The sequence below is a fragment of the Palaemon carinicauda genome, chromosome 28 (genome assembly GCF_036898095.1).
Source record: "Palaemon carinicauda isolate YSFRI2023 chromosome 28, ASM3689809v2, whole genome shotgun sequence".
Classification (NCBI taxonomy): domain Eukaryota; kingdom Metazoa; phylum Arthropoda; class Malacostraca; order Decapoda; family Palaemonidae; genus Palaemon; species Palaemon carinicauda.
The window spans coordinates 19,026,130-19,047,585 of NC_090752.1; the positions used below are offsets into that span (position 1 = coordinate 19,026,130).

Here is a 21,456-nt window from a genome sequence, read left to right on the forward strand (position 1 = left end):
TAAATTCTTTTCGGGGGTTTATTTCCTTTAATGCGAAACATTAGATGCCAAAGATTTTGCAATCGTCTTACAATGTGGAAGAATAGTCAAGTTTAAGCATTGGAACTTTTACTGACTTTTCGTTTTCTAGAAATGAAAGGATGTGATACCTCTAGAAAAAAAGAGCTTACTTCCAAGAGCTATGCAGTTTTATATATGGATGTATTAACATTTATGACAGAACCCTGCTATCAAAGTATATCAATAGAAGTAACATTGGTCATATCAAAGAGCTTGAAAGATAATCTCTCTCTCTCTCTCTCTCTCTCTCTCTCTCTCTCTCTCTCTCTCTCTCTCTCTCTCTCTCTCTCTCTCCTTTATATATAAATTCCGAAGATAAGAACGATGCTTTTTATGATAAGTAAATTGGCAACAATTATTAATACTATTTTATTATTTAATGAAAAGCTGCAACAAGGAAGAATTAAAGGAACTCTAACGTGTTGGATTTGGGGGAATCCTAGGTAGGTGACCAGTGCCCCCCGAAGCGTTCATCTCTCTCTTTGAATCAAGGATGATGCTGTTGCTGCCGGGGTCATCTTCTCTAAATAGTCACAAACCCTTCACCCTCAAACATTGCACTTCCAAATAAACATTGGCACCTCCCAATCGAAGGGCCTGACACTTAACGAACATCTTCAGATGTTTTCTCTGAAGGATTCTTCATTGTTGGTTTGATTATTCTTCTTTCTAACTAGCATTTCAATTTTGTGTCCCTTGTTTGTTTATACTATATACCTTGTGAATTAAAATTTATGATTTCTGAGTGGACAGGGCTGAATAACGTGTTCAGTTACGTTTGGAAAAGTGTGCAAGTGGGGCGGGTCCCTACAATGAGGATTCATCCTTAATTGAAGCATGAAATTGCCTTTCATTATCCTTGGAAAAAGCTGTGAATTTGGGGTTCCTACCAAAACACTGCAATAACTAGCATTACTAGTATAACAAACTTCCTCTGAACAGGCTTCCCAAGTCTGATAGAAAAACAAATGTAGAAAAAATATTATTAAGGTGATTACCGAAATACAGATATATATATATATATATATATATATATATATATATATATATATATATATATATATATAAATAAACATATCCTATCATTTCTTTTACCCCTTTCCTCTTTTCCAATTCTATTTTGTGGAAGAGTACTTGGTAATGGTAATTCCTCCTCTATTAACGAGAAAATGCGATTAAAAGGAATGATAACATAAGAGTTGAGATTTCTGGCATCTCCACAAAAGTCCTTTAGGGTTAGGTTGCTAGTCCTGTATAAATATATATATATATATATATATATATATATATATGCTAGTCCTGTATATATATATATATATATATACATATATATATATATATATATGTATATATAAAATTTATATGTATATAAAAAATTTATATATATATATACATATATATATATATATATAAAAATATATGCATATATATATATATATATATATATATATATATATATATATATCAAAAATGTATATATATATATACATATATATATATATAAAATTTATATATATATATATATATATATATATATATATATATATATATATATATATATATATTCAAATAATCCATGTATACCATTTTATATTGATTTTGCTTTTTCATGTGACCAGCTGCCTTGAGGAGAAACTGTTCTGCCTGCGCAAAGATTCCGAAGTCCAGCTAAAGTTCTTAGGATAAATAAAATTTCCCCATAGGTCTATGATCACGTCACTGAGCGAATTCGGTATAAAAAGGAATTTTTGGATTATTTGAATAAAGGAATAAAGTTACACAATTCTCTATTGAGGATTATATTCGAGTATAACCAAGAATAAATATTAAATCTGAAAGCCCATGTACATTTTTTTTTTCACAAAAATCTTGGCACTCAACTGATTTTACAGTGTGATGAGTAATACTAAAGAATTTTTTAAAATTTAAGCATAACAAATTCCTTTTGAATAAAACTGGCAAAGACTATCATTGCTGATAAAAAACCTAATATATGTTGACGAGTTCAAAAGATCATTACCATAACCATTACTAATTCTGTTTATCGTGATTTTTCTCCGACTTATTGAAATGAATGATTCTAGGCCCGATGGAATGGGCCGATGACAAGACCTTGAAGAGGTTTTCTTTCCAAAACTATTCAGGATTCAATAAAATACGATTACAATTTTTAAATTTATTACAAAAATAACCATTTGATAGAGAAATAACACACAACACTTTAAGCTAATTGAAAAATAGAACTGTCACCATTAGGGGGTCTGCAACATGTGCTCATAAAGCACAAAGTCCATGTTGGACCAAAAAAGACTAAATTTTCACAATTACAAAGATAGTTCCTTGGTAAATCACCTAACAAGGTCCACAAGCGTATTTTAATGCATAAAACCAATCCCCAGTCCCAGGGATGACAATTTTATAGACCGATATAAGTTACATACAACACTCAGAAAAAAGGAACCGACCTGGTATCACGTGGCTTGGAGCGGAGACAGAGAGACGAACAATAGCACAACTTACTGTGTTGGAGGTTTAGGCAGAGATGGACGAGCGTCGTGCTGGACAGCTCCGAGGAAAACTACAATCTCCCGCGCTAACTAAAGTGTCCTTGGGAGATGCGAGGGAATTCTTACGTTATTTATTCAATAAGGGGTTTGATAAAGCTTCTTTATCGACCACAAGACAGAGAAACAATCAAAGGCTTACTTCAGATCAAAGGGTAAGCTTAATACTTCGGCTGAAGGCCGTAATTTGCCGTAATCCAACAAACTAGAGAGTCCTTGGCTCTAAACATATACATCGATATTTTTGTCATAGTAAAACAGTACAGTATCATTTTTGTAATTTGTAAATAATAAATACTTTGTCTCTCCGACACCCGCTCCTTCCCCACCAGGTGGTTGAATTTTATGTCACAATACCGTCACGTACTGGACAACACTCATGCGCAGAAACGCCCGCGAGATCTTCCAATCCTACCTCAATTTAACGCAACGTTCGTGGAGTTAAATGGCGGGGTTTTCGAAACTCCCGACATCCTCCACACCCGAAATAAAGGGGCGGTGAAACATCGGTCAATCAGCCAAGACTGGACTCGGGGGAGGAGTAACCACTCCAAGACTCTGTTAGGCTCGTTGCGTAGCTCTCCACAACGACTCTAACGGAGTATACACAATATACATCAACAGAAATATTACCCCGGGGCAATCAACTCTTACTAGTGTACACACAGAATGGCAATGCAGAAAAAAAAATGTACCCAGACATATAATACATACATGAATCAATCAATAGAAAGGCAAATAGGCAATAGGCCTGCAAAAATATCTTCAATGAGCAATAAGCAATGTATATATGCACAAGGATGGCAATACAGGAATAAATGTACCCAGACATATAATACATACATGAATCAATCAATAGAAAGGCAAATAGGCAATGGGCCTGCAATAATATCTTCAATGAGCAATAAGTAATGTATGCATGTACAATCATAAATTGAACAAACTTATACATACATCAAGTCATAAGGCAATCTGCCCTTAATCAATCAATGGAATTACCCTTCCCACACTGCCACACCTTGGCAATTACTCTAGGGGAAACAAGAGGGGGGGGGGGGCCTGTTTCTGTACAATGCTCGATTTGTATGTACGAGAGAGACCCTCCCGTCCCCGTACTCCACACCCGACGCACTTCCAACCTCTGAGGATTCAAACTCACTTACACTTACTTCTTTCCACCCTCCCTACCTACCAGAAGGGACTCTCCCATTTTCCTTTAGATGTCCTCGTTTTTGAGTAATCGTTCCATCAAATCTCGCTGCTTCGCAGCAGCCTTTCTCAATGGGCGTGCGGAACATCCTTGTGCGCCCGTTGCCTCTGATTCTGTGTCATTTTCACTCATCTCACTTACCGTATTGTTATCACTATTTGCGTCACTACCTAAGACCTCTGTGGCTGGTTGTTGAGATGTCGTAGCCTGAACCATCTCCTGGTTGTCCCCAGACGTCTCAACGACCCCTAGCAGTCCTGCTGTTAAACCGTACGCACCCTCGATTTCGACGTCGCCATCGTCTTCTCCAACACCATCAAGGTCATCAGAGGGGGCAATAACCAGGGGAACCAGGTGGCTGACAGCTCGCAGCGACTAGACACCCTCGAACAACACCTTGGCTGAACGCACGATTCCGTCGTCGTCAGGATATGTCTCCACGACACGTCCAAGGGGCCACGTAGCCCTTTTCTGATTTTCTTGCTTGACCAGCACGACGTCTCTGGGGTACAGCTTGGAAGGTTTCCCAGATCGACAGTCGTGTCTGGCTCTCAGGGCACTCAAATATTCTTTTCTCCACCTCTCTCGGAAGGCTTTCAAGGAGTCTGTCAACTTCAAATAATGATTACGGAGCCTCCGGGAGGTGAAGGTCGCATTGAGGTGGTCGTCTGGCAAGATCGGTGCCATGAGGTTGATTGGGCTTCCTCTCACTAAATGGGAGGGGGTGAGGACCTCATCTCGCGCTTGTCGCCGCTGTACATTAGAGGCCTGTTATTAACCACCGCCTCGGCCTCCTTCACTAATGTTAGTACGTGGACGTCCGGCAGGTACTTCTTCCCGAGAGCTACCTGGAGGACACGTTTTGTCACTCCGATTAGGCGCTCGAAGAACCCACCTTTCCAAGGTGCACGGGGCGTCTGAAAACGCCATTCAAGTCCAGTTTTCCTCAGGAACTGCTGGACTTCATCCTCTTCATAAAGTCCCTGAAGGAGGTTGCTGGCAGTCTTGAACGTTTGATGATTATCAGATGTGATGAAGGACGGAGCACCGTGGGTAGCACAAAAGCGACGTAAGGCTAATACAAATTCCTCCGCTTCCAGGGAGGGGCAGAAATCGAGGTACACGGCCCTGCTGGCCATGCAAGTCACGATCAGTATGTAGCCTGGCCATGTTTCAGTCTGTATGGCCGCTGTGTGGTCCACTCCGACTGTTGTAAAGGGCTTCGTCAGGTTGATCCTTTCCTTCGGTAGGGGGGGTGGTGGTGGCTGTCTCAACAGGGGCTGGAAGGCTAGCACGCATTCTGGACACTGCCGCACGGTCCGCTTCGCAATGGAACGTAGGCCCGGCGACCAGCATTTCTGTCGGAAGATACCCATTAGTGTTTTCACACCACAATGTAAGTGCAAAATATGCAAATATCTTCGATAAGCCCTAACTAAGTGCCCTTTGGCTGGCAAAAGAATTAAATGTTTCATTTCTTCTACTTGGGACACTCGTCCCCTAGTGCAAATTAACTTATCATCTAACACTAGATTTAATTGTGCAAATTAACTTATCATCTAACACTAGATTTATTTGTCTGACAAAACTAGTAACTTCACAAGGGGGTCTGACTCCACCATCCAAGTAAGCATAGACTGTAGGCAAATAATGTTTTTGGTCTAATTGGACAACAATACTGAACGGATGCCGTTTTAATCTCGTAAATTTTTGGATTATCCTAGCAACTCTCAATAAGAATCGGAACTCTACTTCCCTCTGTAGAATTTCCCATATCTCTCCTGGTGGAACAAGTCTTATTTCCTCCCTCATTTCTTGTACCGCCGCCACTACGGTTCTTTCATTGGTTGGATCGTCCTCCTTGTAAGGAACAGGCTCTTCCGTGGTCCTTAGGAACTCTGGACCATTCCGCCAAAGAGGGTTATTTAGCAGTTGTTGCGTCGTTGCTCCTCTGGACAGGACATCAGCAGGATTCTTTTTGCTTGGGACATGGCTTAGACTGAAACGGCAAACCTGATGAAGAAAAACAATCTCCGCCACTCTGTTAGATATGAATACATTTTTGTTATCTTTGGCATCGGGAGATGCTACACATGCCAAAGTGACCTTACTGTCGGTCCACATGACTATCTCTTGTGGCTCTATCAGCCCTTTGAGTGTCCTGGCTAATCTGCAGCCTAACAACAATGCTAATAGTTCTAGCTTGGGAATTGTCAACTTGTTCATCCCCCTTGGAGTGATCCTCATTTTACTAGTGAGCAGGCTTACCTGATTGCAATTGTCCCTAGTACCGTATATGCTACTGCGCCGTATGCCTTACTGCTGGCATCGGTGAATACATGGAGCTCTAAACCTTCTTGCCTACCGCTCTTGGAAATGTGATGTTGCTCACCGCTTTCAATTCACACAACAACTCACTCACTTCTCAAGCTTTCTCTCTCTTTAACACGTCATCCCAACCTACGTTATCCTCCCATAGTTGTTGGAGGAAAAGCTTTCCTTGAACAAATAATGGGCTTATCAAGCCTAGAGGATCATATATGGAGACCAACATGGAAAGTACCCTATGCTTCGTATGTACCCATCCCTCCCATAATTCACTGATTTTCTTACTTTCTTTCACACACAATTGGTTGACGTCTCGGGCCCATCGCAGCCCAAGTACGTTCACATTCACTGGCTCACTTCACTGCTTCTCGCTATCGAAGGCTAAGTTATTGGACGCCCACCCTTCTAAAGGCATACCAGCCCCTTTCAAGATCTTATTGACAGATTCATGCTCCTGCCTCATGCTCTCTACATCCTCGAAAGTACTAAGATAATTATCTACGTAAAAGGACTTCGCCAAATCTGGCCTACCTTCCCTTTCGAAGTGACAATTTAAAACTTGTTGCAACAAAAATGGACTCGCCGTGATGCCGAACACCACGACTCTAAAGGCGAAGGTGAGCGCTCGACCTGCTACCTCGCGCCACAGAAATTGTGTGTTTTTGGCATCACGGGGATCTAACAAGACACGGTGGAAGGCCTTGCTGATGTCGGCTAGCATGGCATATTCGTTCAACCTGAACCTTATAAGCAAATGATATGCTAATTCTACTAGATTGGGGCCAGGTAAGAGGCATTCATTCAACGATTTATGACCCTTAGATTTTGCTGAGGCCTTAAACACGATTCTGAGGGGGTTCGTGCGGCTATCTTTCTTAATTCCAAAATGTGGCATATAATACCCTTCAATCTTGGGTTCCTTTACTTCTGATATAAAACCTGCTTTTAGGTACTTATTTATCACTCACTGATACTGATCAAAATATTCCCTGTCCTTCATGAACTTAGTTTGCAATGATTTTAACTGTGCTACAGTATTTCGATAGTTCGTAACTGGCCTAGCATCCGACCCGAATGGTAGGCTAATCTGATATCCCTCAGGCTTCTTTACGACACTTTGCAACACCTTTCGCATGGCTTCCGCTTCGCGAACAGTATATTGCTCTGATGGGGCGATGCCAACACGGTCCAAACGCCACCACTCATCTACGTCAAACTGGTTTGGTTTACTCGCAATTCTACAGACTCTGAGCGTTTTCACATGTTCGATCTTTTTTCCTTCAAATAGCCATTGCGGCACTTTCCCATATGGCAACATACCATTATGGGTCAGGAAAAGATTTATCCCATCAACCTTCTCGATGCCTATGATGAAGTAGCTAAAATGATCGGCCCCTACTAAAATGTGGAAATTTTTCAACTCATCGGACTTATTCTCTGGATCGGCCAACGTGACTCCCTTACTCAACAGATGCTGTCTGACTTGTACATAACCAGCATTATGTATTGGGATGTCAACGTTCTCGTGTGCCACCAGCTTCATTCGTACTATTCTTTTTCCCATCTCTACCCTACAGCTTACGACATCATATTGTCCGCTTATTTCTGTGGAGCCAAACGGAGCTATGTTCAATGTTACCCTTCCTACCACCGGTAGGCCTAATTGTCTCGCTGTTGTCGCATATATGAAGCTCTTTTGGCTTCCCGTATCGAGAAATAAGCGGACTCGCTTGCTACCTTGCTTATGATTGATTTCGGCCATAGCCGTTGGCAAGATTGTACATGGGAGGTCCACATCGGATATCTGTGCGATCTTTGCACTTTTGCACTGTTTGGATTCCACTTTATCTTTAGATGGACGGGGAGCAGTTTCATGCTGTCGAGGCGTCGCACTTACTACGGGGCGGGACGTTGTAGACTGACTACTACAGTGAACCCTCGTTTATCGCGGTAGATAGGTTCCAGTCGCGGCCGCGATAGGTGAAAATCCGCGAAGTAGTGACACCATATTTACCTATTTATTCAACATGTATATTCAGACTTTTAAAACCTTCCCTTGTACGTAGTACTGTTAACAAACTACCCTTTAATGTACAGAACACTTAATGCATGTACTACAGTACCCTAAACTAAAACAGGCACAAATATTAAAGGGGATTTTATATCATGCATTTCCTAAACATGCTAAAAAGCACGATAAAAAATGGCAACCAATGTTTTGTTTACATTTATCTCTGATCATAATGTAGAAACAAACTGGAGGTAGAGCTTTGCTTATTACCCAGACATATTTCCCATACTTTTCCCTTAGAACTACATCACATCTTCCTACTTTAGATATATATATATATATATATATATATATATATATATATATATATATATATATATATATATATATTTATATGTATACACATATACATACCTACATATATACATAAATACATGCATACATATATATATATATATATATATATATATATATATATATATATATATTACTGTATATATATGGGTTATGGAAAAAATCCGCGAAGTGGTGAATCCGCGATGGTCGAACCGCGAAGTAGCGAGGGTTCACTGTACTATTACTTGGGGCTGAAGTGGAGGGAACTGATTGCGGTAGTTTTCCCGCATTATAATTATCACTAATGGCTGTGTGGTGGTTACCATTACAATTCTTACAAGAGTTAGGGACGGGACACTTATCACTTCGATGACCAGACTTAGTGCAATTGAAACACAGGCCCTTCTTTAGCAAAATGCGACGTCTGGCAGCCACGTCAGTTACTTGGCGGCATCCGTCAGGCGGGTGCCGTTCGTTACAAAAGGGACAAGAATTATTCTGAACGGGTTTCGACTTCGCTCTTACACTGACGTCTACTCTCTTGTCAGGTTCAAGTTTATCTCCTCGTTGCAAGGCATCGTCCTCGAGCATTCTAATAATGAAATCGATCGCGTCGAAGAATTCATCTAGCGTATACAGTAGTCACAATTTCTCAGATGCTCAACTACTTTCCTGTAGAGCTTCCCTTCTGACAACTTTTGATTAATGAGGCTCATGACCATACCATGGCCTATATCATTAAAATACGCCTGTGGACCTTGGTAGGTGATTTACCAAGGAACTATTATTGTAATTGTGAAAATTTAGTCTTTTTTGGTCCAACGTGGACTTTGTGCTTTATGAGCACATGTTGCAGACCCCCTAAGGGTGACAGTTCTATTTTTCAATTAGCTTAAAGTGTTATTGTGTGTTATTTCTCTATCAAATGGTTATTTTTGTAATAAATTTAAAAATTGTAATCATATTTTATTGAATCCTGAATAGTTTTGGAAAGCAAACCTCTTTAAGGTCTTGTCATCGGCCCATTCCATCGGGCCTAGAATCATTCATTTCAATAAGTCAGAGAAAAATCACGACATCCGGTTCGAAGGAAATGGAAATATATTGATTTGAATTTTTTGTATGCGTTCCCTTGTGTGTGTGTGCATGAATCGTCCATCAGGACTGTGAAATAGTTTACAATTCCTACTTGGCAATATTACGCAAGTATAACCTTGGTGATGGGTGTTTACTTAAACCCAAGTTAATAGCTTCTTTCCAGAGGTAATTTTATGACTCAGTGATGTTCATACGATATTTGCTCTCTCTCTCTCTCTCTCTCTCTCTCTCTCTCTCTCTCTCTCTCTCTCTCTCTCTCATCTTTGTCTGATGTATGAAATTCAACATTCTTAGGTATGAGGGTCTTTAATTAACATTTATGAAAAATTATGTCACTCAGGATACTTCCACAAAGGTTTGCACAGAAGGCAATGAAAGAAGAGAGAGAGAGAGAGAGAGAGAGAGAGAGAGAGAGAGAGAGAGAGAGTAGTTAGGATAGGTTAGGTTAGTTTTGATCATGGGGAAAGGGATGGTGTCCTAAGCTATTTAGCAATTGCCTATCAGTAATTTTACTCTGTCCCCTTAGTCATCGATTTTGAAGATCAAATGATTGCAAACGTTCCATCATCCTTTTATATCTCAATTGCCTTAGTGGTGGGACTAGTTAGTTAGTTAGAGAGAGAGAGAGAGAGAGAGAGAGAGAGAGAGAGAGAGAGTGTGCTTAGGATAGGTTAGGTTAGTTTTGATCATGGGGAAAGGGATGGTGGCCATATGACATTTAACATTTGTAAATCAGTAATTCTACTCTTGTCTTCAACTTTGAGAGAGAGAGAGAGAGAGAGAGAGAGAGAGAGAGAGAGAGAGAGAGAGAGAGAGGGAGGGTTAGGTTAGGTTAGGTTAGTTTTGATCATGTGAGAAAGGACGGTGGCCATAGACCATTTATCACAGCGCTGGCAAGCGCGACCGGGGAGAAAAATGCTGCCAGTGCTGTTATATACGATTACGTAAACCAGAAATACCGGGTTTTCAGAAAAGTGCTTTCCGGACATAGTATAAGCTTGAAACTCTAGGATTTAGTTCTATTCAATTTAACTAGACGATCCTAAAAGTTTCAAGTCCCTATCTTATAAGGTTCGTGAAATATGACGTCAGAAATATGCAAAAATATAGCAAAAATGACGTCAACTTTTATGTGTTCGATATAGAGTCATGGATAGATGCTTTTTAGCAAAGTTTCAACTCTATAATCTTAGCTTCTGAATGAGCTAGATAGCTGTTCGACCTCAGGTTTTGTAGATTATGTTTTAAATTGTGTATTAGGCTATGTGGGAATGTTTTGCGGTAATCACAAAGGCTGTACTCACGTACTTAAGTTTCAAAAGGCATCAAACTGACATCTTTAAGCGAACTTTCAACGTTTATTTCTCAGCTTCTGAATAATAAGTTATTTACCCTTTAACTATGATAGATCTTGTCTCATTTAGTTCTAAACTAGTTAATCAATACGCTTGTGTAAAAAAAGAGTGATATTTTACCCAAAAACCGATAAATCGGTTGGAACTTTTGACCGGGGAAACGTCTGTCTATATCCGAACATAACTTGACAACAAAACGTTTACCCGATTGAGCGGTTTAAAGAATTGATATGAAAATTTTAACCGGGTGTCGCCGGTCGCTTGCTTTTGACATTAGGCTACCCATAGTCATAAAACAAAAAAATTCTGGGTAACGTACCTACAACTATAACGTTAAATAATAAAATAGCATACACGCCAACCTTTGATATGTTTTACCTCCTCCTACTTTCCTACATTGTTTAATGTTTATTCTTCCCACTCTTAAATCTTACTACATTCTTTTGCACTTTTCATCCTGCCTTTTAGTTCTAATTCACCATCTTTTCCCTCCTTTAACGAACCTCTTTTATAACATCCTACCTCTTAACTTTTACCTCATACATTTTAACTCTAATTAACCCGTACTCCCTACCTCGTACCCCTTACCTTTTAGTCTTACATCTTACATCCTACCTGTTAACGTTTAACTCTAACTTCTTACCTCCTACATCTTACCTAGATACCGTTTACCTCCACCTCTTACCCGTTAGCTCTTTCATTTTACCTTCTTCCTCTTTAATATTACCTCCAAACTCTTACATCCTACCTCTAACATCTTATGATCCAATCTCTTACATCCTACGTCTAACCTCTTATCTCTTATTCTTACCTCTCACCTTTTACCTCGTACCTGTTACCTCGTACCTCTTATCTCGTACCTCTTATTCTTACCTCTCACCTTTTACCTTGTAAGTTTTACCTCTAACCTAGTAACTCTTACCTTTTACCTCTTACCTTTTACCTCTTACCTTTTACCTCTTACTCCTTACCCTTTACCTTGTAGGTTTTACCTCTTACCTCGGATATCATGCCTCCTCTATCCTAACACCTCAAGTCCTATGAGTATTGACTATTGACTGATAAAAACTGACTGATCAAAATAAACTGATTAAAAATTTGATTAGGTACCGATAATATGATACATTTCTCTCTCTCAAAGTAAATCTGCTACTCCTCGCCATGACTATGGGTAATGTCAAAAGCAAGCAACCGGCGACACCCGGTTAAAATTTTTATATCAATTCTTTAAACCGCTCAATCGGGTAAACGTTTTGTTGTCAAGTTATGTTCGGATATAGACAGACGTTTCCCCGGTCAAAAGTTCCAACCGATTTATCGGTTTTTGGGTAAAATTAATAGTATATAAGTTAGTAATTCTACTCTTGTGTTCATTTTATATACATATATATATATATATATATATATAGATTGAGAGAGAGAGAGAGAGAGAGAGAGAGAGAGGGAGAGAGAGAGAGAGAGAGAGTAGTTAGGATTGGTTAGGTTAGTTTTGATCACGAGGAAAGGGATGGTGTCCTAAGCTATTTAGCAATTGCCTATCAGTAATTTTACTCTGTCCTTTTAGTCATCGAGTTTGAAGATCAAATGAGTGCAAACGTTCCATCATCCGTTTATATCCAAATTGCCTTAGTGATGGGACTAGTTAGAGAGAGAGAGAGAGAGAGAGAGAGAGAGAGAGAGAGAGTGGTTAGGATAGGTTAGTTTTGATCATGGGGAAAGGGATGTGTGGCCATATGACATTTAACATTTGTAAATCAGTAATTCTACTCTTGTCTTCAACTTAGAGAGAGAGAGAGAGAGAGAGAGAGAGAGAGAGGGGGGGGGGTAGGTTTGGTTAGGTTAGGTTAGTTTTGATCATGTGGGAAAGGATGGTGGCGGTAGGCCATTTAGCAATGGTAAACCAGTAATTCTACTCTTGTGATCAGTTTTTAGAGAGAGAGAGAGAGAGAGAGAGAGAGAGAGAGAGAGAATAGGTTAGTTAAGATTAGTTTTGATCATGGTTGAAGAGATGATGGTCATAGGGAGAGAGAGAGAGAGAGAGAGAGAGAGAGAGAGAGAGAGAGTAGGCTAGGTAAGGTTAGGTTATTTTTGATCATATGGGAAGGGATGGTGGCCTTTAGCCATTAGAGCAACTGTAAGTCATTAATTCTGCTCATGTCTTCAGTTTAAAGAGAGGGAGAGAGAGAGAGAGAGAGAGAGAGGAGAGAGAGAGAGAGAGGAGTACGCTAAGTAAGATTAGCTTAGTTTTGATCATGTGGGAAGGGATGGTGGCCTTTAGCCATTAGAGCAACTGTAATTCATTAATTCTGTTCATGTCCTTCAGTTTAGAGAGAGAGAGAGAGAGAGAGGAGAGAGAGAGAGAGTACGCTAGGTAAGGTTATGTTAGTTTTGATCATGTGGGAAGGGATGGAGGCCTTTAGCCATTTAGCAACTGTAATTCATTAATTCTGCTCATGTCTTCAGTTTAGAGAGAGAGAGAGAGAGAGAGAGGAGAGAAAGAGAGAGAGAGAGAGAGAGAGAGAGAGAGAGAGAGTACGCTAGGTAAGGTTATGTTAGTTTTGATCATGTGGGAAGGGATGGAGGCCTTTAGCCATTTAGCAACTGTTTAAGTCATTAATTCTACTCATGTCTTCAGTTGAGAGAGAGAGAGAGTAGGCTAGGTAAGGTTAGGTTAGGTTAGTTTTGATCACGTGGGAAGGGATGGTGGCCTTTAGCCATTTAGCAACTGTAAGTCATTAATTCTACTCATGTCTTCAGGTGAGAGAGAGAGAGAGAGAGAGAGAGAGAGAGAGAGAGAGAGAGAGTAGGGTAGGTAAGGTTAGGTTAGGTTAGTTTTGATCATGTGGGAAGTGATGGAGGCCTTCAGAAACTGTATAAGTCATTAATTCTACTCATGTCTTCAGTTGAGAGAGAGAGAGAGAGAGAGAAAGAGAGAGAGAGAGAGAGAGAGAGAGAGTAGGGTAGGTAAGGTTAGGTTAGGTTAGTTTTGATCATGTGGGAAGGGATGGTGGCTTTTAGCCATCTAGCAACTGTAAGTCATTAATTCTGCTCATGTCTTCAGTTTAAAGAAGAGAGAGAGAGAGAGAGAGAGAGAGAGAGAGAGAGAGAGAAGGCTAGGTAAGGTTAGGTTAGTTTTGATCGTGTGGGAAGGGATGGTGGGCTTTAGCCATTTAGCAACTGTAATTCATTAATTCTACTCATGTCTTCAGTTTAAAGAGAGAGAGAGAGAGAGAGAGAGAGAGAGAGAGAGAGAGAGAGAGACAGAGCGAGAGAGAGAGAGAGAGAGAAGGCTAGGTAAGGTTAGGTTAGTTTTGATCATGTGGGAAGGGATGGTGGCCTTTAGCCATTTAGCAAATGTAAGTCATTAATTCTACTCATGTCTTCAGTTTAGAGAGAGAGAGAGAGAGAGAGAGAGAGAGAGAGAGAGTAGGCTAGGTAAGGTTAGGTTAGGTTAGTTTTGATCACGTGGGAAGGGATGGTGGCCTTTAGCCATTTAGCAACTGTAAGTCATTAATTCTACTCATGTCTTCAGGTGAGAGAGAGAGAGAGTAGGCTAGTTAAGGTTAGGTTAGGTTAGTTTTGGTCATGTGGGAAGGGTTGGTGGCCTTTAGCAACTGCAAGTCATTAATTCTACTCATGTCCTCAGTTTAAAGAGAGAGAGAGATAGAGAGTAGGCTAGGTAAGGTTAGGTTAGTTTTGATCATGTGGGAAGTGATGGAGGCCTTCAGAAACTGTTTAAGTCATTAATTCTACTCATGTCTTCAGTTGAGAGAGAGAGAGAGAGAGAGAGAGAGGAGAGGAGAGAGAGAGAGAGAGAGAGAGAGAGAGAGAGAGAAGGGTAGGTAAGGTTAGGTTAGGTTAGTTTTGATCATGTGGGAAGGGATGGTGGCTTTTAGCCATCTAGCAACTGTAAGTCATTAATTCTGCTCATGTCTTCAGTTTAAAGAAAGAGAGAGAGAGAGAGAGAGAGAGAGAGAGAGAGAGAGAGAGAGGGGGTAGGTAAGGTTAGGTTAGTTTTGATCATGTGGGAAGGGATGTGGCCTTTAGCCATTTAGCAACTGTAAGTCATTAATTCTACTCATGTCTTCAGTTTAAAGAGAGAGAGAGAGAGAGAGAGAGAGAGAGAGAAGAGAGAGAGAGAGAAGGCTAGGTAAGGTTAGGTTAGTTTTGATCATGTGGGAAGGGATGGTGGCCTTTAGCCATTTAGCAAATGTAAGTCATTAATTCTACTCATATATTCAGTTTAGAGAGAGAGAGAGAGAGAGAGAAAGAGAGAGAGAGAGAGTAGGCTAGGTAAGGTTAGGTTAGTTTTGATCATGTGGGAAGGGATGGTGGCTTTTAGACATTTAGCAACTGTAAGTCATTAATTCTACTCATGTCTTCCGTTTAAAGAGAGAGAGGAGAGAGAGAGAGAGAGAGAGAGAGAGAGAAAGAGAGAGAGAGAGAGAGAGATTAGGCTTGTAAGGACAGTGAGACAAGCGTCACCAAGATCAACTGATACTTTATTCAAACGTGCATGGGAGTATATTACAAGGTGCGGACAGAAAGGTAGGATGGCGCTGGCGCCAAGTCAGAATGAATTGCCCGCCAAAATATATGTGTTTTCTTACACTTACAAATACTGTATACGAATTATGAATTAACAGAAACATGTAAAGAAATGATACATATGCCAAAATGTAGCTCTGATAGAGCGGAATACAGATACATGGGAAACCAGGGTGTGGCGAAAGGAGAATTCAAATAAATGAGCAGTTTGTTGCTTCTGGACGACGAAGGGAGCGGTGTCCTTACAAGTACTCCCCCCCCCAAGACATCGGGCGGCGTAGAGGGCTGATGATCAATCTTCCTATCTTTTCGGGCGTCGGAGGGTTCCTCTTGTTTTTGAACGGAGGGGCGCGCCGGCGGTCGGCGTAAGGATCTCTTCCTCTTGTCGTCGTTTGATGATTTTTCTTTCGTTGGGCGCCTTGTTTTGAGGTGGAACTCTGGATCTGCCAGGTCCGGCGGAGGCGGTGTCGCTTACTTCTAGAAATGCTGGTTTCACGCTGTCTATTGAGATCCAGTCCTCTTGGCCATGGACGTCGAGAAGGAAGGCTTTCGTTGTCCTCTTAATTACCCGGTAGGTGCCTCGATAAGGTCTAGTTAGTGGTTGTCGATGAGCTTCGACACGGACGAAAACGTACCTGTAGTCATCCAGGTTTATTGGCTTGAAGTGCTTGGTTCTGTCCTGGTAAGTTTTGAGACATGGCCTGAACTTCCTGGCGATGTCCCTTAGGTGATCCAGCTGCGTGTCGTCGGTCGATGAGGGAAAGAATTCGCCAGGAACTGCGAGCGCCTCCCCGTAAACCTTTTCGGCGGGCGAAGGTTCGCCGTTTGCGCGAGGGGCGGTGCGAAGGCCGAGGAGTACCCAAGGAAGGCGTGATTTCCAGTTCCCGTCGGTGCAGCTCGCCATCAGGGACGCCTTGAGGGCGCGGTGAGTTCTTTCGACCATGCCGTTTGCCGCGGGGTTGTATGCCGTGGTGCTGTGGAGCGTTGTCCCCATCAGGTTCGCCAAAGCGAGCCATATTTTTGAGAGGAAAGCGGGGCCTCTGTCTGTCGTGATGTCGTCAGGAACGCCAAACCTGCTCACCCAGCTTGACAGGAGGGATTCGGCGCATGCTTGAGTCTTAGCTTCGGTCATCGGCGATGCCTCCAACCACCTTGTGGAGCGATCGATGATCGTAAGCAGGTAGCGAGCAGATCCAGAAGGGGGCAATGGTCCCACGACGTCGATGTGTATGTGACCGAAACGTCTTTTTGGCTGGGGGAAATCGCCTACCCCCGATTCGGTGTGACGGCTGACTTTGCTTGACTGGCAGTTGATGCATGACTTCGCCCATTCCCGGGCGTCCTTTTTTATCCCTGGCCAGACGAACTTTTCAGACAGAAGGCGAGCGGTGGTGCGTCCTGAGGGGTGTGAAAGTCCATGGATGATATCGAATATTTTCCTTCTGCAGGAGGCTGGTATCTAGGGACGTGGGCGGCCGGTGCTGGTGTCGCAAAGAATAGTTACTCCTGCTGGTCCGAGGGGAATCGCACTTATCTTGAGCGCGGATGGCCCAGTCAGGTGAACCTGTGCTTCTCGGTCGGTGCGTTGTTCGATTGCGAGATTGGCGTAGTCGATTCCTAGGTGGGTTGCGTCAATTTCAATCCTTAAAAGGGCGTCCGCGACTGGATTTTTCTTTCCTGGGACGTAACGTATGGTGCACCCGAATTCGGCGATTGTTGCGAGAAGACGTTGTTGTCGGGAGGACCATGCGCCGGTCGATTTCGTTAAAGCGTGTACAAGGGGTTGATGGTCCGTCGCGATTGTGAAGGGAGTGCCCTCCAAGATGTGCCTGAAGTGGCGGACGGCGAGGTAGACGGCGAGGAGTTCCCTATCGAAGGTGCTGTATCTTGTTTCGGCGGGTTTCAATTTCTTGCTGAAGAATGCCAGCGGTCGAGGAGACCCATCGACGAGTTGCTCCAGCACAGCCCCACAGGCGACGTTGCTGGCGTCGGTTGTTAGTCGCAGGGGCGCGTTGTCGTCGAAATGAGCCAGGGTGGTGGCATTCGCGAGGGCATCCTTCGTCTGGGCGAATGCCTGTTGCTGAGGCAAACCCCACTCGAGTTTTTTCACTTTTCCTTTCAGGAGGTTGTCGAGGGGTGACAGGGTTTGTGCGATGTTGGGGATGAAGCGCCTGTAGTAATTGACCATCCCCAAGAACTCCTGAAGTTGACGGATGGTCGTAGGTATCGGGAACTTTCTGATGGCGTCGACCTTCATTGTCATGGGTTTTACCCCGCACGAGGATACGCGGTGACCAAGGAAATCCACTCCTTCCGCACCGAACGTGCATTTGTCGAAACGTACGACTAGGCCGTTCTCCTGTAGGCGTTTGAGGACGGTACGGACGTGCCTCCGGTGTTCCTCCTTGGTTTTCGAGAATATCAGGATGTCGTCGACGTAGCAGACGCAGAAAGATAGGTCACCCAGAATGCTATCCATTAGTCGTTGGAAGGTTGCCCCGGAGTTGCGTAGACCGAAGGTTGAGTATGCGAAGGTGTAGGATCCAAACGGCGTTACAATGGCAGTTTTCGGGATGTCGTCCGGAAATACGGGGACCTGGAAGTAAGACTTGAGGAGGTCCATCTTGGTAAAATACTTCGCGCCGTGCAACGTGTTCGTTAGGTCCTGCATGTTGGGCAGCGGGTAGTGATCAGGCGTTGTGATGAGGTTGAGCTGCCTGTAGTCGCCGCAAGGTCTCCAGGACCCGTCCGGCTTTTTTACCATGTGTAGGGGCGATGCCCAGGGGCTCGATGCTTTCTTACAGATACCCATGCGTTCCATGTCCTCAAAGGCGCGTTTGGCATCCTTCAGTTTCTGGGGCGGTAGGCGGCGGAATTTGGCGTGAGTAGGAGGTCCTGTCGTTGTGATGTGGTGGTAGATCCCGTGCTTGGACGGGGAACCTGGCGAGTGTCGGAGCTCGGGCTTGAAAACCTCGGGAAATTCTTGTAGGAGGTCGGCGTAGGGGTGCGTCGTTACGGCGGATACGGACATTGTTGCAGGGCCGTGTTCTAGGGCGCGGGACTGGCAGGTTCCCGTGTCGATGAGACAAGGAGTCCGTGGTGGGCGAGGAAATCTGCACCGAGGAGGTGGCGATTGACGTCGGCGATGGCGAAGGGCCAAGAATACGAACGGCCCATGATAGATATCTTGAGGGTCCTAATCCCATAGCACCGTATGGGAGATCCGTTTTCGGCGATGAGTGAGGGAGCGTTTTTGTCGGGACCACGGTCTAGGTCGGACTTGGAAAGTGGGAACGTTGACTGCATTGCGCCGGTGTCTACCATGAGTCTACGGTTGGAAATGGTATCGAGGATATAGAAACCATTCTTGTTTTGGTTACCTGCGGCTGCGATGGTGGCAGGTGGAAGCTTCTGGCGTCGTCTTTTAGGGAAACTGCATGGTGCTCTACATTTCTTGGCGTCGCTGCCGAACTGTTGGTGGTAGAAGCACCATGCTGGGTTAGTCCTAGGGTTCGGTCGTGTTGGTTGCGGCGGTTTCTTTCTTGATAGAACGTTGATCTCGTCGTCCTCAGGGGCTGTTGCCGAGGAGTCTATGGAAGAGCATCTGCTGAAGGAAGAGAACGAAGGCGGTGTTGACGATGATGCTCCGAGGCGAGATGCCTTGGAGGCCTCGTGGAGCTTCTGAGCCTTCGACAGGAGTTCGTTCATCGGGAGCGTGTCAGCGTCTGTCAATCGGGCCCTTACGTCCTGTGGTAGGCGTCGAAGAAAGATCTCGCGAGATAAGCTAATCTCACGTCGTCGGCCGTTGCTGTCTGTTTCGGGGAGCAAAAGCAGGCCGGTTAACTCGTCCCACGCCTCGACAGGAGAGGTGTCACCCATGGGCTTGCCAGCGAGGTCCAGGACTTTCTGTGCCCTTGCTGAGACGGAGAGGGAGTAGATACCGATGAGTTTCGTTCTCAGGTCGTCGTATGAAACTTGGCCGGCCTGGGCGTCGAGCCATGGGGAAATCTTGTCGAATACCTCTTTAGGTATGGAGGTGAGAACGATGTCAGCCTTGGCGCAGGAGTCGCTGAGTCTAGCGACACGGAAGAGTACGTCTGCTCGCAGGAACCAGGATGCGGTGCTGTGTTGAGAAAAGGGCGGCAGTTTGACTTTGGGCGTGGAGGCGAGGCCATTGGGTGCGATGGGCGTGTTGCTTCCTGCATCGTGGCCAGACGACGAGTCGGCGAAGAGGTGAGAAGTTGATATGTCGGTTAAGCTCATCCTACTGCCTTACATGCACTGAAGTGTGGGAGAACCAAAGGCAGGTTCATGCCTAAGGTAACGGAGTATAGAGAAGGTAGCACGGCCGTAATAAGTCCGTTAATGGCAAAGCCAAAACCGCTGATGCTACTTGTCACTCCGGGGTCACCAGTTGTAAGGACAGTGAGACAAGCGTCACCAAGATCAACTGATACTTTATTCAAATGTGCATGGGAGTATATTACAAGGTGCGGACGGAAAGGTAGGATGGCGCTGGCGCCAAGTCAGAATGAATTGCCCGCCAAAATATATGTGTTTTCTTACACTTACAAATATACGAATTATGAATTAACAGAAACATGTAATGAAATGATACATATGCCAAAATGTAGCTCTGATAGAGTGGAATACAGATACATGGGAAACCACGGTGTGGCGAAAGGAGAATTCAAATAAATGAGCAGTTTGTTGCTTCTGGACGACGAAGGGAGCGGTGTCCTTACAGGCTAGGTAAGGTTAGGTTAGTTTTGATCATGTGGGAAGGGATGGTGGCCTTTAGCCATTTAGCAACTGAATATCATTAATTCTACTCTTCAGTTGAGAGAGAGAGAGAGAGAGAGAGAGAGAGAGAGAGAGAGAGAGAGAGAGAGAGAGAGAGTAGGCTAGTCGAAGTTAGGTTAGTTTTGATCATGTGGGAAGGGATGGTGGCCTTTAGCCATTTAACAACTGTTAGTCATTAATTCTACTCATGTCTTCAGTTTAGAGAGAGAGAGAGAGAGAGAGAGAGAGAGAGAGAGAGAGAGAGAGAGAGTTGGCTAGGTAAGGTTATATTAGTTTTGATCATGTAGGAAGGGATGGTTGCCATAGGCCATTTAGTAATCGTAAAACAGTAATATTACTCTTGTCTTCAGTTTAGAGAGAGAGAGAGAGAGAGAGAGAGAGAGAGAGAGAGAGAGAGAGAGAGAGAGAGAGAGAGAGAGAGAAGGTATTAGTAGTTGTAGTAGTAGTAGGTTGGGATGGTTCTGATGTTATGGGAAGGGAGGGAGGTTGGCCAAATCTCATTTAGAAATTCTAATTCAGTAATTCTTATTCTTGCCTTCAGTTTTATTTAATAAAAGAACAAACGTTTTATATGTGTGTGACTCTTCTTCCTAGGCCCTGTTTTGGTTAGTTGTCGCTCAATGTCCTGTCGGCTGTTAGTCTCAAATTCTTTATTAATGGCGATTGCTGACCTGTCTCTCTTGTGGCTGTCTTTCTTATTTTCTATAGCTGGGATTGGGTGATTTGCTTTACGGATTATACGTAGTCTGGTAGTAGAGGAGTCTACTAGTATATTACTCAGACACGGAGAGTATATTTTTAGTTTGTTTGTACAGTTGTCTGTTTGTTAACATGATTTTGTAGTTTGTTATGGTTAAGATTTAAGAGAGACAGGAGTATAACCTTTGATCTTTCAAGGGCATCAGAGGTCAAAATTGAGTTTTTCTTGGCCATAACTTTTGATTTTTTCAAGACAGATTTTACCGCTTAAGCTGGGAAGGTACCTGCCGGGAGATAAGGAAGTATCCCTAGATTACTGGAGTCGAAAGATATTACCTTACCACTCGCAAAAAAATAATATTAATGAAAGAAAACTACAGAATGAGCCAGTGTATCAAATTTAGGTATAGGTTCTTTTTAAAATTCATCATATTTATCTGTGGG

General features: G+C 43.2%; 2 protein-coding genes across 2 annotated transcripts; both read right to left on the bottom strand.

Moving 5' to 3' along the window:
* Window positions 1–4,544: 4,544 nt before the first annotated feature.
* Window positions 4,545–4,973, bottom strand: LOC137621704 (uncharacterized). The gene has a single exon (XM_068352220.1). It carries the CDS (start codon window positions 4,971–4,973, stop codon window positions 4,545–4,547), a length of 429 nt encoding a protein of 142 aa, XP_068208321.1.
* A 379-nt stretch (window positions 4,974–5,352) lies between these two features.
* LOC137621705 (uncharacterized) lies at window positions 5,353–6,060 on the bottom strand. The gene has a single exon (XM_068352221.1). It carries the CDS (start codon window positions 6,058–6,060, stop codon window positions 5,353–5,355), a length of 708 nt encoding a protein of 235 aa, XP_068208322.1.
* Between the last annotated feature and the right edge of the window lie 15,396 nt (window positions 6,061–21,456).